The following is a 16382-nucleotide window of genomic DNA, read 5'->3' on the forward strand; positions in this document are numbered from 1 at the left end:
TGTTGAATAATTACTACAAGCACACTCTGTGAGACTGGTCCTTTGGCACTTGATGATATTCTGAAGTGGGGGAATGATCCCATCAAATCCAAACAATCCAAGATATCCTACGATAGTTTGTGCAGTACATGCATCTGCCCTCGTATCTACGATCATTGATTCAAACGTTCATTGTGCTGGAATCGCAAAGCAAGCTCATGCTATCACGACAATACAACACCCAGAGTCTGAGATGACACGGTCAATGCATGAGAATATGAAAGTTCCACTGGTATGATAATGTGAAATAAGAGAGATAATATATATGGGGTAAATGAACTACATGCTAAATTAATATCTCATTACACTATTGCATCGTTCTCTAAATTACTCGCTGATTGATCATCCATCTTTTCTTTCTCCTCTCCCTGTTCAGCCTTCACTCCCACTTCTACTTCTTCAATTTGCGCTTTCGGGGTATCCCTTGTTACTGGAGTATCATCTTTCCCAAGTGGGTCCGTATGATCAACCGATCCATTTATTTGTTCGAGCTCTTTTCCTTGTTCTAATTCTTGTTTTTGCTCAACTTTAATCCTCTTATTCTCTGAACCCGTACCATCATCCGTCTTTTCACCATCGCCTTTCTGTCCTCCCATTTCTTCTTCTTCTTCTGCCTTTCTCTTCACGTTCATCTGAGGTGAGGACGTCGTGGTATTTGTAGCTTCAACTTTTACCTGTTCAGACGGTTGGGGTGTAAGTCTAGGACTCCCACTCGTACTTCTTTTATTCGGATCGGAACCTTTCAATCTCCTCATCGCTGATAATTGTTCGGCTCGACAAGTCGCATGGTATATCTACATATTCATTAACATAGGTATATCAGTATTGAACCTTAAAGGATAAGTATATAAACTCGTGTATCAGGAAGCAAAGAGTGAAACTCCAAGACTCACAGTCCCATTGATATTCAAAGCATTCTTCCATATCCACTCTTCTTCGTCCTGCGACCACTCTTTCACAAACGATTCTTTACATACCGGACAGACCGAGTTGGCCTTGGCGGTAGATGAAGGTATTTTGATCCATTTCTCTCTTAATTGCTGTAACCTCTCTGCCGAGATCGTCATGGTTGTTGAAGCGGATTTACCAGGTGAGTTCAAAATGGGATTGGTAGATGGTCCAGCTTCAGCCGATGGAGAAGAGTATGTATCATTGATCCATTCCTGTGTGCCATTCCGTTATTCAGCGATGTTTCAATACAGGGGAGAAGCAAAAAACAAGAGATACCCACCTCTGCTCTAGGTAACCAACGTCTATGAGAACCTCTCCCAGCGGATTCACGTTCTTTCCTATTCCGCCTGAAATGCCAATCCATATGAGATTGGAATTTCGCATTATCGTCACTGGCGAATCGCATGCCACATTGTTTACATCGTTGTGGTAGATGATCAAGAGAGAGAATATGAGGGCTAAGCAGTATCGCGAATTATCAGCTCGACTCAATCATACCAAATTCTCCCCAAGAGGGAAGCAATACGCAGCATGTTTTTTCATAAGAATGTAACACTTACGCATTAAGATCAATTGATCTTAGTGATACTCCTAAACCAATGATCATATCTTCATATTCCTCCAAACTCGATTTCTGCTGCTTCTGCTGCTGCTGTTGAACAGCTTGCGATAAAGTAGGAGTAGAAGGTTGAGCTTGAGGTTCAGGAGTCTTCGACTGACCTACCACACCAGATTGGTTCAAGCTGTTTAAGATTTTGCTGACGTCGATAGGTAAGTTGGCCATTGTTGGCAATTGGACAGGAAGCGGTACTACCGGATTGGGCATGGGAATGGGTGTAGTCGATCCGGCCATGTGTAGAGGAGTATTTAGACTCGCCTGAGGGGGTGTAGGCGTTGGTCTAGGTACGAATGGTGGTCTACCCGCAGCGGGCGGTGGTGGTATTCTGCTTGAATGAGGTGGGAATGGTGGAATGGCCTGTTGAGGTGGTGGTACACCCCAGTTGGGCGTAACAGGTTGGTTCATCGGAGTGAAAACTTGTTGAGGTGGTGGTTGTTGGGGAGGTTGGGCTTGAGGTTGTGATTGACCATTGATACTTTTAACTTGATCCATTATCTGAGCTAACTCCTGAGGAGGTACATTTGTAGAATTCAATAAATTCAATATACCCGTTAGAGCATTTACTTGTTGTCCCGTAGCCATATCCCAAGCTTTCGAAGCTGCCTCTCGCTGTTTCTTATCTAACGCACCTTGAACAGCATTCTTAACTTGTTGTACCGTCGGCAAGCTAGGTAAACTAGGTAAACCATTCATATTCATACCGTTGGTATGATTATATGAAGTTCCAAATATATCCCTCTCGATCTGCTCTCTTACTCCCGCACCATATAATTCCGTCCTATTGGGTCCACCAGTTCTCCAAAGGTTGATCATCTCCTCCATCTTCGCTTTGGTCACTCCGTCCACCTCGCGATAGGTCCGTAGGTAAAGTCGCGGTATGATAGGCGGTAAGAGATGAGTCGTATATGGTGGTCCGATGTTTTTTGAAATCGAGTCGATGAGATATAACAATGGTAATTTCTGAGTTGGTAATGCCTATATGATTGATGATTTTATCAGTATTGAATGTCAATTCCGGTCTACCAAAATCAGAACAAGTACTGTGCCATGCTTGTCATTTCCTTCCTCTCTGATCAAACAAAACAGAGGACAAGAGTGAAAAGCACAATTGCATAATCTCATTCTGTCTCTATCACCGACAAGAATGAAGAACCTACCCTAAGTGTAGCCTCTTCGATCTCTTGTACAATCGCATTCATCCCTTCCCAATTATTCTGATCACGTTGTGCTCCAGCCATCATCGATAGATCTTGAATGATAGGACGTGAATTGAATGTAAGTTGTCTCAATCGATCTGCATAATATGCTCGAAATGGATCATGAGGAGGAGCATGAGGTTGATTATAATATCCTCCTCCTCCTCCTACTCCAGGTTGTTGTTGTTGGTAAGGATAAGTTTGATATGACATCGCCAGAAGTTGAAATGTTTTCTCGTTATTTGGTTATGATTCAGTCAAGTATAGTGAAGATAAGATAAGCCAGCCCACTCTCGAAGAAAAGGGAAAAAAAGTTTATCTGCATAAACGATCTTAGAGAATCTCCCAATCACTATCAATTGATCAGACGATCCGGAGGGAAGGATGGCAGTGGATCAACGAAGTAGGAGTACAACAATGGTACGTCTCGCAGACTACCAAACTCTTTTCCCCAATACCTATGTTCTATAAACCCGACCTAAAGAGCGAGAGGATGAATGGTTGTGAAACGGGGTGGAAAAGCTAAGTCGAAATAAGATGAATGGTATGATTGACTTTCCCTGCACTCAGTCAAGCGATGATATGCTACCTTCCAGTCAGTCCAGTTCAGATCCACGTCGAGCGAGTAATAAATGAATCTTGAGAGTTGCGAGAAAGAGGAAAAGAAGGAAGAAAGATCGAGATGAAGGTTGCGATGACAAACAACCAACTCACATTCAAGACACTGACACTGAGTGAGTGGCACTCCCTTGATATTTATAACTCCGAATGTCAATTCCGACGTGGCACATACATCACATGAGATCTGAGCCTGTGGAGGAGATCTACTCCAAGATCATCTCGGTCAAAGGTCATCTCCCCACCATACGAGAAAACTTTGTGACTCGGTCAGCAGCCATATTGTCGCCGGCCGGCGGTGATCGTCTTTTTGCCTTCTCTTTACCATGTAACGATAACTTTATGTGCATTCACTCAAGACCGAGGGACTGTAATCGTTTCAATCGTTTCTTTGACTTGGTCTTTCAATGCATTGCATTCACGGCCGCCGTGCAAATCAAAGGTTGTTTCTCTGGAATGGCATGTTTTCGTCGGCTGCTCAGCCCGACTATGAATGTTGACCACTCACTCTAGAGACTAATGTGCTCATTAAGTAGCCTGTGTCTATGCTAGTGCCCGTGAATGTCCGAGGTATTGTGAGCTGATGCATGATCATCTCTCGCTTGAGTCGATTCGACGAGTTCTCCATCGGATCTGATATCCGACTAATGCACCACGAGTCCAACCAAAGGAATGGAATGGTCCAGTAAAAGTGTGTTGTGTCGCTTATCAATCCCTTAATAAGCCAAGTGCCAAGATGAGATGCGATTATTCAGACCCAGATCTAGACATTTGCTCGGCAGATAGTGCGTAGATCGTGTACCTTCGGTCAAACGGTTATACACATCGTTCCACGTCTTAGTACAGTATCTCACACTACATGTGAGTCGATGGGACCACCCGACGATGCATGCATGCACCCTTCTCTACCATGGATAGTATCGATATAGTAGTCGACATGCATCGGGGTTGGGGAGTAGCGGAGTCACAACTAAGAGCATGGATGGGGGTCGATCTCCACCGGGCGGCCGAGTGTGTCTTCGGAGGTATCCGCTGACCTCCACGGTCAAGTAGTAGCGTAGGTGCCTGATTCAAAGCAGTAGCGATGCGGGGACCGAGATGCGTCAGCAGGAAATGCAGTCGTACAAGCCAAGAATAGCAAAAGCCGATCTAGTTAGTAATCTCTGACTTTTACTTGATAATCCACGGCCAGCGGTCATCTCTTCTGTTTCCATCTCGGTAGACAGAGTAGATAGGTGAGTAAGCTATGAATAATCTCGGGCATACGATTATCAATACTATTATCGAACACATGCATGTGAATATGATATATAAACTACGCTTCAGATCGAGTAAGAGATCCTCTTTTTTGTTTCCTCATCAGATAACGATACACAGCTACCAAACCAAGCATACCAAGAACAACTTTGATAAAGTACCAAACCAAAGATTACTCATATCTTTAAACAGTATATCATACAATGTCAACAATGACAATGTCACGACCACTCACCCCATTCCCACATACTCACACATTGACCCATGGGTCTAACGCTTCGTACTTCCATCATATTCAGTTCGAAGCTCAACCACACGCTTATGGCTATACTGCCCAACCTATTCATTTCCACTTGAAGAAACCTATCACTACTCCCACACCTCCATCACTCATTCGAAATGGTTCTTCATCTAGGCGAATCATGACCACTCCTACCTCACCACAACCGGAGTTGATTCAACCTACACCTAGAAGAACACTATCTTCTGCTTCATCTTCTTCGTCCGCTAGTTCACCTTTAATGCCCGCTACTCCCATATTGGAATCTCCCGTCGCCCCTCCCTCTACACCCACACCACTATCTCTTCCAACATCAATGACCAACGTGGAGATGGAGGTTGAAGAGAGGTTGATGGCCAGTGAATATAACGATAAATTCAATTACGATCCATATTCAATCTCACTATCCACTGGCGAAACCATTGCTTCTCCTTCTTCTACACCGGGATTGGCTAAACGACCAAAACTGAAGAGACGAGATACACCCATTCCTCACCCACACTTATCACAGTTGTCGACATTACATATGAGTCGAAAGGAAAGTAATGGAGAGGGAAGTAGGAAGGTGTTGAGAAGTATAATAGATGGTGGAAATTGGATTATAGTTGATTAAGTCAATGTAACAAAGAGAATTCTGGGATTGTTTGGTTTATGATAGGAAGAATAAGTGAAATTTCTTCATGCAGAATAGGATGACTTTTAACGTTTAACATGATTAAAATAACAAATCATTAGTTGTATGATAATTTAGAAAAGTTCTTGTATACTTAACTTTTCATTTATGTTGAACCTTTTTGAGATGAATACAAAAATATGAACCTCTCACAATGATTCGATTGATATCTGCTTGCATACCGCCCAGATGAAACACCGAAATGTCACTAGAGAAGTGTTTGCATGTCATAAAATCATTCATCTATTACCCACTTTCAAGAGTTTATGAGATCTCAGTTACAAGATCAAAATCAGAACCACGTTCATTGCTCCACGAATCCTCGGACTTGGTCCAACCAAGATACGTAGTCCTATGTAACGTGTCAATGATCAGCATTGTTCGAGTTCCGCGGCCGACATCCAAGATATTGTATCTTTTTAAGGCCTGCGGATGTCAGAACCATAACTCACCTTCTGCTCCTTGTGCTCGCAGTATGAGAGGACGAAGTCGGCTAAACAGAATCAATTGTCAGTTAATCGGGACCGGTTCTACCCAGAAACAACTCACCCAAAGCCTCGTCAACTCCTCGTTCAGCAAGGTAAGCTCCAAATGCTTCTTGGACAGCTTGGTCGAGGTGATCGAATTCTGCGGGTGTGAACGACATCAGTTTACACTCACACAACATTGAAGACATAGACTCAGTCTATGGAGATGACAAGCTCATGATATTCCATTTTCTTCTATTCTCGTATTTCTGTGAGATTACTCACGAGGACCCATATATTTCGATCTCCTCTCCCAATCACCCTCGGCACCCTCCTTCTCCGCCAGGGCCTTCTCATATACGGCAATATTGGTAATTTCAAAACCTTCATCGCAAGTTTCCAAATCTACCATTAAACTTCCTGGAGTTGCCGATTTGGTAATTACCAATGAACATGCTATGCTCGTTGGACCGCTGGGTTCGATCTCTTCGCCTGATTCGTTCTCGATTAAAGGTGGTTCGAAGGAGTCCAAATCGGATATTTGGAATGTGAGTTTGAGGCTGAATGCATCAGATATGAACAATATCAGTATATCTCAGCGGAAATCGAATTGGACAACTCAGTGCGGGATAAGAAACAGTTTGATTGGGATTGTGATGGCATGACGAGTGGACCTCACTCACGTTTCATTACCAAACTTCCTAGTCAATATCACATCATCTTCCCCTGGGATATCTTGAATCTCCCATACGCCCTGAGTCTTGAAGGTCTCGATGAAAGCTGGTACTTCAGGTAATTGAGCGGCATTCTCGAGTTCGAATTTGTGTTCGGCGGCAAGAGCTGATGCAAGTGTTGAGTCGGCTAAGTCGCGAATACACATATCAGCTCTGAGTCATTATGACACGATGGGTTGTAATCAATCAGAAGGGATGTGTGCAGTGATGATAGACCCCACTCACTCTCTCCGCTACCCATTCGTCGAGCAGTCAGACTGAAAGCTCTGACTGCCAGAGGTCTAGTTACGGGAGCTACAGCACGTCTGGCAGCGAGGTTGGTGCTGGCTCGAAGGACAGGTCTGAGGGCTCTGAAAGACATTTTCGATATGTTCGTTATGATGCTGAGTTGCTATTCAATCAGAGAAAGAGAAACAACTCTTGATTTTAGAAAGTGGCCATTGACGGTAATGGGAATGGAATGCTGAGTGTCCATAATTTGACTTTTCTATGGTATGGGATGAACACTTTCCCACGGTCGCATCGTCTCAATTACCTCATACCAGGCGGAACCCAATAAATAAATCAGTCGAGATGCTCAAAGCAAAGTGCATGGCACGGCATGAATCAGAAGTCGACAACAACTCGCTTGATCAACCATGTATAGATACGTGTAGCAGCATATACCGATCTGAACCCATGAGATGAGTACCAACCTCCAAGATTGGGTAGAGGTAAGCCGCATTGCCCTTATAAACGCACGTGCAAGTTCGCTTGCTGAATCTATCGTGACTTAGCTGTTGAATGCCGAACAGCATGTGCAGGTGGACAAGCTGAGGGAACATGCCAGACATGGAGTAGCAGCCAGAGTGAGAGGTGTGAGTGGTATATTCTCCTGTCTTCCTCCTTATGCTCACATTATATCATATGAATCGATACTGATTGTCTGCTGGGATTGAAATGTTTTAGGAAGTTTGGCTATACCTTCTCGAAGTTCTATCAGAAGACAAAACAGCCGAGATTACCTCCCTCTTATCACTCAATACGACTTACCAGGCCCTACCTCATGAGATCCCTTCGGAGCTCACTGCGAGTCTGATGAGGATAGCTTTGGGTCATCATACCAAACGATTTAGGAATGAGACGTACGCGGGGTTGATCAGTTCTCTCACTGCTGAAAAGGGTCGGAACGGTAACTCGTCGATCAAAGGGAAAGACAAACAAAATCAAAATCAAAATCAAAATCAGAATCAAGCTAGAAGTTATTTGATCGGAGGTGATACAAGAAATAACAATAACAAGAATGGAATATCGCCTTTACTCAGTTCGATAGAGAAGAACCCACCACCTCCAATCAATTTGAATTCGAATTTGAACAGTGGTACGAAGGATGTTGATGGTGAAGAAGGTATGAATGGAGAAGATGGCGAAGAAGATGATAATCTGAATACTTTACGATCCCAATTATCAAGAATACTTCCACCACCACCTAATTCACCCCCGTCAAGACACACTTATATATCGATCATAGAAGAAGTATTAGGTAAATACTACAACTCAGAGAATCTCCTAGGAAAGAACAACGACGAAAATACAAAAAACAGTTATTATGGGGATGAATGTGAAGATAAGAATAACTGGATATACCTTGTTACTCCCTTTATATGCGTTTTGAGTAGACCTGTGGGTGTGTTTTTGGGTTTTCAGAAATTGATGAAAAGGATGAGTGAGTGATCTCTCGCTTCCCTCCAAATTCAGTACCTCACATCGGATTGGATCGACCTGATTTGGAATAACGTTAATACATGTATGATACGAATTTAGAAACATTCCCATCGATACCCTCACGCTTAGCATCGTTCCTCACCCTCTTTCGAATATCCTTACCTGAATTACACTCATATTGCGAAGACGAACAGGTTCCTTATATACAAGTGGCAATGAGTTGGATGACGACGTTGTTGGCTAAGGAGATGTGGTTGAGTGATGTATTGCGATTATGGGGTGAGTCAATACCACTTCAAATCACAAGAGATCATATACCTTGACCATCAACGGATAATACCTGATAAAGCAACTGATATATACCTATATCTTTCTTTTGTGTGACTTATAGACGCATATCTAGCTTCCGACGATATGTTCGCTTTGCATTGCTATGTCTGCGTAGCAATTTTGTCAACATGTAAAGAGTGAGTTGTTCCTATCTATCTCATGAAAAGACGATACATTCTCTCGATGGTTGCATAACACTGATTGTGTGTTGACAATCCTTAATAATCACACATAGAACCCTCGAAGAATTGGATGGATCAGAAGCTAAATTGTTTCTTTTGGATTTACCTCCATTGGATGTTGATAGAGTAAGTATAAAAATTACCAGGTCAAATCAAGAATGAAAGTTCCGGTCCAGTCCAACCCAGGCTGATGCTGATGCTGATGAATATGCGTTTACTCTTAGTTACTTCAAGATGCGGCTAATCTAAGAGTCTCTTTCCCTCTACCTCGACCGGTGGACGATGAAGTGTAGACCGATGTCTCTCAAGCCAAGTGGGATGTCGCAAGTCATAGCATTCATTTCCATTTCGGTAAAATTGCATTATAATGTTGTATATGTACTGTATGAATATATTCGATCGGGAACATGTAACGTTGATGCGAGATTTATGAATGTTATCCTATGATAGCGGATTGGAATCACAATCAAGATGAAGCTGAGTTGCGCCACTGACCTAGACTCGGTATCTTTCCACCCGATCATACTCCCACTTACAGCACATTCATTCCATTTCCTTTCATCTCAAGTTCATATCACCCTTCCTTCTCTGCTACCTCATACATACCCTCGGTGTATCGACCGTCAAGATTGCATCCGGATCTCCAAGACCAGCACCCATCCGCATAATACACAGCGGCAAAATGCGATTCTCATCCTTATTCGCACTCACCGCTCTACCCCTCACTCTCGCCAAATCACCTCAATCGCAACAACCGCTCCAAGTCTACTTGTACCCTACTCCATCAACTCAGAATCAAGATCCATCGTTGTCCGTGCCTACCCTATCAGCCGATCAGGCTAAAGCAGTCTTATCGCATCATCTTGGAGTACCGTTGAATGATTTCGATGAGATTCCCAATGATGAAGGTCTTTGGTCCCATCTCATGAGTCTTTGGGATGGTCCTGCCGCCACGGGAAGTAAGGCGAGAGTAGTGGTGATTGATGGTGGTGTAGATTCTCAAGGTGAGTAATCCTATACTTAAATCTAGCTGCTATCGAAAGTATATTTCAGGGGGTAGATTGGTTGATCGATATTTGTACATGTGAATAGATGTTTTACCTACCACTTTATCCCAACAACCTTCTTTCTACCTCAAAGATGATTTGACCACTTCCAACTTACTTTCACCATATATGGAACAAGCCAAGACGTTGCTTGATAATATATTGAATGAATTGCCAGATGTCGTTAAAGGTTTCAAAGATGTGTTTGAGATGGCAGGAACCAGTGAGTAGGACACGTCTCTTCCAATCGTAGCTTTGTATCTCTCCTCACGTCCATCCGAAAGATTGCCTATCACTTGTGTCTTCGTCATAACATCATACTGACCGTGTTGATCTGTTCTTATAGAAGCCGCTTCGATCCTTGGTCACGAACTTTCATGCCTGACCGCTCTGGCCGATTCGATCCCCTGGATCAACAAAAACCACGGCTCATACCCCTGGGAAGCAATTACCATCTCGGGCTTGAAGGATGTACGAAAAGGTGATGAGGTCTGGGAGAATGGTAGATTGGGGGTCAAAGCTGGACTTGAGTCTGTGAGTGATTAATCTTGTTGCTTTGGTCTGAGGCCGCCCGCTAGATAGTGCACGAAGTGGTTTTGGCTCCCTCAAGCTGGCGATTAGACTATCATACCTTCCATGATAACTATAAACTACGAAGACCATTCCAGCTGATTATGATTCATACATTATACAGATGACTCAACCCACTTCCCCTCCTCTCCTACTTATAATCCGACCTTCGTCCTCATCCACCCATCTCACTTCAAGATCCATACCTACCACCCTCCAGTCCAGGGCCAAGAACACCACCGACTTGGCAGAAGCCTGTTATACATCCAACGAAAATTGCTCGGAATCCACTTCATGCAATGGCAGAGGTATCTGCGCTTTGAAAGGCAAATCAGATAAAGGTGAATGTTGGGGATGTAAGTGTAGAGATGGATATGCTGGAGTGGAATGTCAGAAGGATGACTATTCAACGTGAGTTCATAATGCTTCTAGCCTGTCCATCAAATATTGCGAATACAGTGAATTAGCAATAGATTATATCCTTGAAGAAGGATGTATCTGTGTATGAAGGTTCAATGGACTTTCTGCTGATATCTTGATAAATGGTTTGAATAGCCCATTCATCATCCTCATCTTCTCCACTGTCCTCCTGGTAGTTGTCGCAGTAGGATCGATCGGACTCTTGTACACCGTCGGTGAAACTAAATTACCATCCACTTTGACTCTGGCTGTGGGAGGTGGAGCGATGAAGAGGGATTAGAAGTAATTGGTCATATCGCCATAAAATAAAATAAGAGTATTTTAGTGTCAGGTAATGTAGTGAGAAGGGGAGTACTCATGGAAGAGAGAAATGATGTATTGCTGCATGCAAACTCTAGTCTTGTCCTTTGACTGCGTCATATGTCATATTGAAAATTAGTTTACATACACATGCGAGTTTATACAACTAGAATCATTATAGTCCGAAAAAATCAATATCGACTCTCCTGCTAATCCTTCACTACTGATTGATCCGATTTCTGAGCTTTGAGCAGTTCGTTCTCCCTCCTCAACTCTTTGATAACGGCCTGAAATCATGTTCAATCAAGAGTCAGCAACACCTGACCAAGCCATGTCGCCAATTTCCCTCACAGCTAGAGTATCGGGATTAGCACCTTGTTCAATCATTCCTACGCATATCGACAGAGTGTTCTTGTCCAGACCTGTTGATTCCACCTGTATCAGCAACCAAGTCATGCGAAGAGATGATGCTTCATATATGGAAAAGAATCGTTATGATGGAATATACTCTCACTTACCTGTCTGCAGCAATTGCGATAGGTCGTGTAAAGCTAATCGTGAGCGATAGAATACTTGTCAGTACACCTCGTTCCTGACTTGAGGGGGGAGTACGGCTAGCTCACAATCTATTGTCTCTCTCGCATTCTGCAGTCTCGCTTCGTCTTGAGCTGATGACATGGTGTATCTGCTATTTGGCTCTGCTATGTATGCATATACGAAAGACTCGGGATGTACATGTCCATGAAATCACTTGGACGTGACTGGGAATGATGTGTGGGTCTGGGTTTGTGCGGTGATCACCGACGAGTCTAACCCAGCGCGTCGCTATGCGAATGATGATCATGATCCACTGCACACGTCCACCTCTTACCAGTGAGTAAGAACGAGCTACCTTCACTTACCATCTTAATCCTATAGACCCCATAGACACAATGCTTCGATTACCTCAGCTCATCCTCCTCTCTCCTCTACTGGCAATCGCAAACTCCCAAGAACTCTCATGTTCATCCGCCAACCCTAATCCAGATCCGTGTTCGGTCCCTTCGCCCGGTGGTTTATTCATCTTCAGACAACGGTTCGAACCGGACACAGGAGGTGACTATGGTTCGTGGGGTATAGATGGTCTGGAAGTATTAGAGTGAGCATTAAAACCTTCCTCGTACAACATGAACATGTTCAAAAGCTCATTCATATATTTACCTGTGCTTGTGCTGGTGCTTGAGATAGTTGTACCACTCAAAAACCACAGGATACCAGTTCGTATGCCCCTACCTACACACACGAGGAGATAGCTTCCTATTGCCTCAAATCGCCTTTATTCGGTGGTGAGAGAGGGTATAATGATGCGGAGAAAGAGTGGGCCCAGAGTGAAGTGGGCGAAGGAGTAGAGGAAGTTTGGGAAAGAACGGTAAGTCAACGAATGTATAAGGAAGGAAATATGTGGGCTGACAGGATGGGTTGGGATGGATATAAAGTGGAACACGGCTGGAAGGTTTATATCGACTTTTGACGCCAAGTGTCAGAAGAAGAAACCAAATACAGGCTCAGGAGTAAGTCCCAATCTGCTGGCAGAAAAGCAACAATTTGTATAGGTGAGATGAGCTAATGATTGGGGGTGAGATAGGTAGCGGAATTCTTCATAACACTTGGTAAATTACAAAAAACATTCACCACTGCTCAATTACTTTCCGATGCGGATGTACGTAGTCACTGTTTTTTTAGCATGAATATACGAAAGGCTAACTAAGCTGATAATTTCGCATGGACATTCGTAGATAACACCTTCAGACGATACGACTTATTCGTTGAGGGAGTTGACCGAAGCACTTTCCACGGGGGATTATAAACCTATCGTAGGTTATAAGCTAATTGAATCCGACGGACAGGTCGTAGCTGATGAATGAAATCTTATATATGTCAGGTCCAATGCGATAATTCCACTTTATCATCAGTCCTCTGGCCATTGAACGTCAGAGGTAAATTCGATTCTGGTGCATTTGAAGCTGCCAGCTCATTCGAGAGGAAATCGAATTGTCCATCCGAGGGAATAGTGTGGGTTGAATATCTAACCTTTCTGATTGTCTTACCGTCTCCCTCCTTCTCCTCTTATATATTGTTGACCGTTGAGTTCGTATTGATGTACTTCACTTGTCCTTCCATCGTGCTTCGTAGTTATCCACCTCGAACGACCCTTTCTACCCCTAAGAAATCAGACGACGAAGAATGGGAACATCTCCGAAGACCACCTCCTCGACCGATCACCCTGTCACACGACGAATCGAGGATGTACTATCGCAAGGAGACTGCCAAGGAGGATCCGGTAGGTAAATTGGGATTGAGGAAGGAACATGACGAAGAGAGGGAAGAGTGGAAGGAGGAAAGAGCAGGTAAACAATATTGGAGAGATGAGTTGTAATTACCATTTTTAGAACGAGAGATAGATATGCTTGCCTAGTTTATCAAAGAAAGGGATCTTAGGCAGGATGATATTTATGCATAGTATATATAAGATGTACAAGCCGTTGATCTATCGTCACTACAGATTATGAAAATTGGTATAAGATAATCAGGCTTTGGTACTGTACATGTATACAGTGACACAACTACAAAAGTGGACATGCGTAAACAGGAACTACCCAACCATACAGTACAACGTTGGAAGAATGAGAAGACGAAGAATGGAGAAAATGACTTCAAGTCCACTACGAGATATACACCTTTCTCAACCTCTCAAACGAGCATGAATCCCTCGTACGTGGACAAGTGACCACTCCAAAGTTGGCATCTGCCATCTCTCTGAGGGCCTGATGGTTGGAGAGAAACAGAGTATCAGCTGTATGTATGTACAACACAAAAAATCATGTTCTCTGAATAAGGGTGAAATGTGCGATGTACGACAATAAGACAGATACAACATAGAATAGGATGTTTATGTAACTCACCTTACTACTATACACATACCCATTAGGAAAAGCCATCGGTTCATTCTGACTGTCCATGACTTTCCCACTGATCCTACAGACAATCGTCGAATTGACATGATGTGACATGGGTAATTCTTTACTCAACACCTTAAGATTCTCATCACATGTTGGACAATCTATATTACCGACCGGTTTATCTGGATGTTCATGTAAATCTTCCTTGGGCGAATCGCAATGATCACCTCCCAATGGCGCCGTGAGATGTTCTGAAACCAATAGTGATTCCAGATTATGTAACGGCGGAGCAGCGGGGAGTAATGGTATATGTGATTGAGGTGATTTAGGATATTTGATATCTACCTTCGATGAAGGTGAAATATGGTGTACGCAGCTTGGTAGACGAAGGGAAGAGAGACCTGCTGATAAGGCTAGCGATAAGATTGGTTGACAGGGTTGAGCGTATAGTGTGAGGAAAGTGGAGCGGAATGAGGCTCGGACCGTTTTCCAGCGTGAGGGATCGTATAGCTTCTACGTGGTTCAGGAAAGCAAGGTCAGTTCATCGGACGACAACGCTCGACTGAATTCCTAGTATCTGAGCTTCACGACGATGAGCCGATCTTTTGTGAAGACCGCATAACCATCTGTCACTCCCAATGCTCTATACTTCTCTCGTCGCTGAATTGGTCGGAACAACCCACTTTGTAGATTTCCACGCCAGTCCTCTCACCGAAACTTATCAACGTCATACCCTGCTGTATCTCCGCCATGTGAGTTGCAGCCCACGGAGCGAGGTTCTTCCGGGAGTACGCAATGGCAGAGACGATATCTCTCTTTCGGCAGAGCTCAATGAACTCTTGTAGACGAAGCGTAAATTCAAGATTGTTCTGTTGCACATCGAGTAATGGGCCAGTCAGCATCGACTACCTGCCAGAAAAAATGGGCATCGTACCTTGGTCTTCTTTAACGTTCCTCGATTCTCACCACACCAAGCCAACGCTTCCGCGCATGAATGTTTCTCCATGAGGGCATTCTCAATCTTACTTAATTCGGTGAAAAGCTTGATATCCACTAATGCCTATATGATGACATCGCAATGAGCTACAATTCGAATGCAATAGAAGCGTATTCCAAAAGCTCACCTCGATGTTCTGCTTTCTGGCTAAAGCTTCGGCAGTCTTAAGTCGACCTGTGCGTAATAGGTAATCTACGATATACCGATCAAGTGTCGCGTCGAAAGTTAAGAGTGGTTGCTGTTTCGGTTCTCTACGAGTAAATAGTCAGCTCATATGAAAAGCTCGAGTGATCAATACCACAGCTGACGTACGGTTCTGTGTTCTCAGCTTCTTCATTTCCATTAATCACTCCGTCATTTTCCATTTTCACATCCCCATCCCCGTCTCCGTTGGCCGGTTTTGCGTCTCCATTTTCCTTCTTTTCGATTTTACTAGGAGCAGGAGTAAGAGTATTAAGATATTCCAATCTGGATCGTAGTGGTGTAGGCTCCCTGGTATTAGGTTGAATATCATCGAGCTAGAACCCAACAACAAAAAGCAGAACGATCAGCTGATCTTCATCTATGCCACTGAAAGGTTCAGCTGACTAACCTTCCTCTTCAGTCCTTTTGCTCTCTCTCCAACTTGATCCAATTTATTGACTATACTTTGACGTCCCTCTTCAGTGGATGAAGCTGCGTTGAGCGATTTGACTATACTTTGAAGTGCGACCTAGCTCCCCCATCAATCAGTTGAGCTGTTTTGTAGTTTATTGAAGAGATGGGCTGGGCTTACTGAAACAGCATTGAAATCTTTTTCAACCTGTCTCTGAGCGGAACGATGTGATCTTCTCAAGAGCTCATATGGTGTCTACAGCATCACACATAGGTCAGCTTTTGAGGATGTTATATTTGCGGGAAGCTGACTGACCCTAATCAATGGTTCTTCCAGTATCAATGCGCCGCTGGTGGATGAGGGTGGTTTGGCCATTGTTATGTTGACGTGCAATGATGTAGACCTCTGTGGCAATATTCTATGGCAGCTGCTCCAACCCAGATCGAGATTGAGCTTGAATTGGAG

The 16382-nt window shown here is 43.6% G+C and overlaps 8 protein-coding genes across 8 annotated transcripts; 4 read left to right on the forward strand and 4 right to left on the reverse strand.

The window, feature by feature from the left end:
• Positions 1–341: 341 nt before the first annotated feature.
• Positions 342–3018, reverse strand: L199_005857 (uncharacterized protein; the record flags this gene model as incomplete). Its single annotated transcript, XM_064891560.1, has 5 exons — positions 342–833; positions 933–1202; positions 1271–1448; positions 1551–2584; positions 2767–3018. The coding sequence occupies 5 exons, from the start codon at positions 3016–3018 to the stop codon at positions 342–344; spliced, it is 2226 nt and encodes a 741-aa protein (XP_064747632.1).
• A 1880-nt stretch (positions 3019–4898) lies between these two features.
• L199_005858 (uncharacterized protein) lies at positions 4899–5573 on the forward strand (the record flags this gene model as incomplete). Its single annotated transcript, XM_064891561.1, has 1 exon — positions 4899–5573. One exon carries the CDS (start codon positions 4899–4901, stop codon positions 5571–5573), a length of 675 nt encoding a protein of 224 aa, XP_064747633.1.
• Positions 5574–5937: 364 nt separating this feature from the next.
• Positions 5938–7195, reverse strand: L199_005859 (uncharacterized protein; the record flags this gene model as incomplete). The annotated part of the gene is made up of 6 exons (XM_064891562.1): positions 5938–5985; positions 6086–6126; positions 6183–6260; positions 6386–6660; positions 6784–6961; positions 7060–7195. 6 exons carry the CDS (start codon positions 7193–7195, stop codon positions 5938–5940), a joined length of 756 nt encoding a protein of 251 aa, XP_064747634.1.
• Positions 7196–7517: 322 nt separating this feature from the next.
• L199_005860 (uncharacterized protein) lies at positions 7518–9343 on the forward strand (the record flags this gene model as incomplete). Its single annotated transcript, XM_064891563.1, has 8 exons — positions 7518–7547; positions 7611–7691; positions 7783–8005; positions 8090–8539; positions 8638–8817; positions 8930–9005; positions 9104–9176; positions 9275–9343. 8 exons carry the CDS (start codon positions 7518–7520, stop codon positions 9341–9343), a joined length of 1182 nt encoding a protein of 393 aa, XP_064747635.1.
• A 389-nt stretch (positions 9344–9732) lies between these two features.
• L199_005861 (uncharacterized protein) lies at positions 9733–11366 on the forward strand (the record flags this gene model as incomplete). Its single annotated transcript, XM_064891564.1, has 5 exons — positions 9733–10054; positions 10143–10319; positions 10443–10630; positions 10791–11077; positions 11222–11366. The coding sequence occupies 5 exons, from the start codon at positions 9733–9735 to the stop codon at positions 11364–11366; spliced, it is 1119 nt and encodes a 372-aa protein (XP_064747636.1).
• A 229-nt stretch (positions 11367–11595) lies between these two features.
• Positions 11596–12064, reverse strand: L199_005862 (mitotic-spindle organizing protein 1; the record flags this gene model as incomplete). The annotated part of the gene is made up of 4 exons (XM_064891565.1): positions 11596–11673; positions 11738–11808; positions 11905–11937; positions 12010–12064. 4 exons carry the CDS (start codon positions 12062–12064, stop codon positions 11596–11598), a joined length of 237 nt encoding a protein of 78 aa, XP_064747637.1.
• A 254-nt stretch (positions 12065–12318) lies between these two features.
• On the forward strand, positions 12319–13802 carry L199_005863 (uncharacterized protein; the record flags this gene model as incomplete). Its single annotated transcript, XM_064891566.1, has 7 exons — positions 12319–12524; positions 12614–12794; positions 12862–12936; positions 13011–13085; positions 13162–13239; positions 13308–13438; positions 13559–13802. 7 exons carry the CDS (start codon positions 12319–12321, stop codon positions 13800–13802), a joined length of 990 nt encoding a protein of 329 aa, XP_064747638.1.
• Positions 13803–14088: 286 nt separating this feature from the next.
• L199_005864 (uncharacterized protein) lies at positions 14089–16292 on the reverse strand (the record flags this gene model as incomplete). The annotated part of the gene is made up of 9 exons (XM_064891567.1): positions 14089–14190; positions 14329–14838; positions 15009–15194; positions 15260–15385; positions 15450–15573; positions 15635–15840; positions 15915–16034; positions 16098–16172; positions 16233–16292. 9 exons carry the CDS (start codon positions 16290–16292, stop codon positions 14089–14091), a joined length of 1509 nt encoding a protein of 502 aa, XP_064747639.1.
• Between the last annotated feature and the right edge of the window lie 90 nt (positions 16293–16382).

This window comes from Kwoniella botswanensis, chromosome 1 (assembly GCF_036426115.1).
Source record: "Kwoniella botswanensis chromosome 1, complete sequence".
In the NCBI taxonomy this organism is placed as follows: Eukaryota; Fungi; Basidiomycota; class Tremellomycetes; order Tremellales; family Cryptococcaceae; genus Kwoniella; species Kwoniella botswanensis.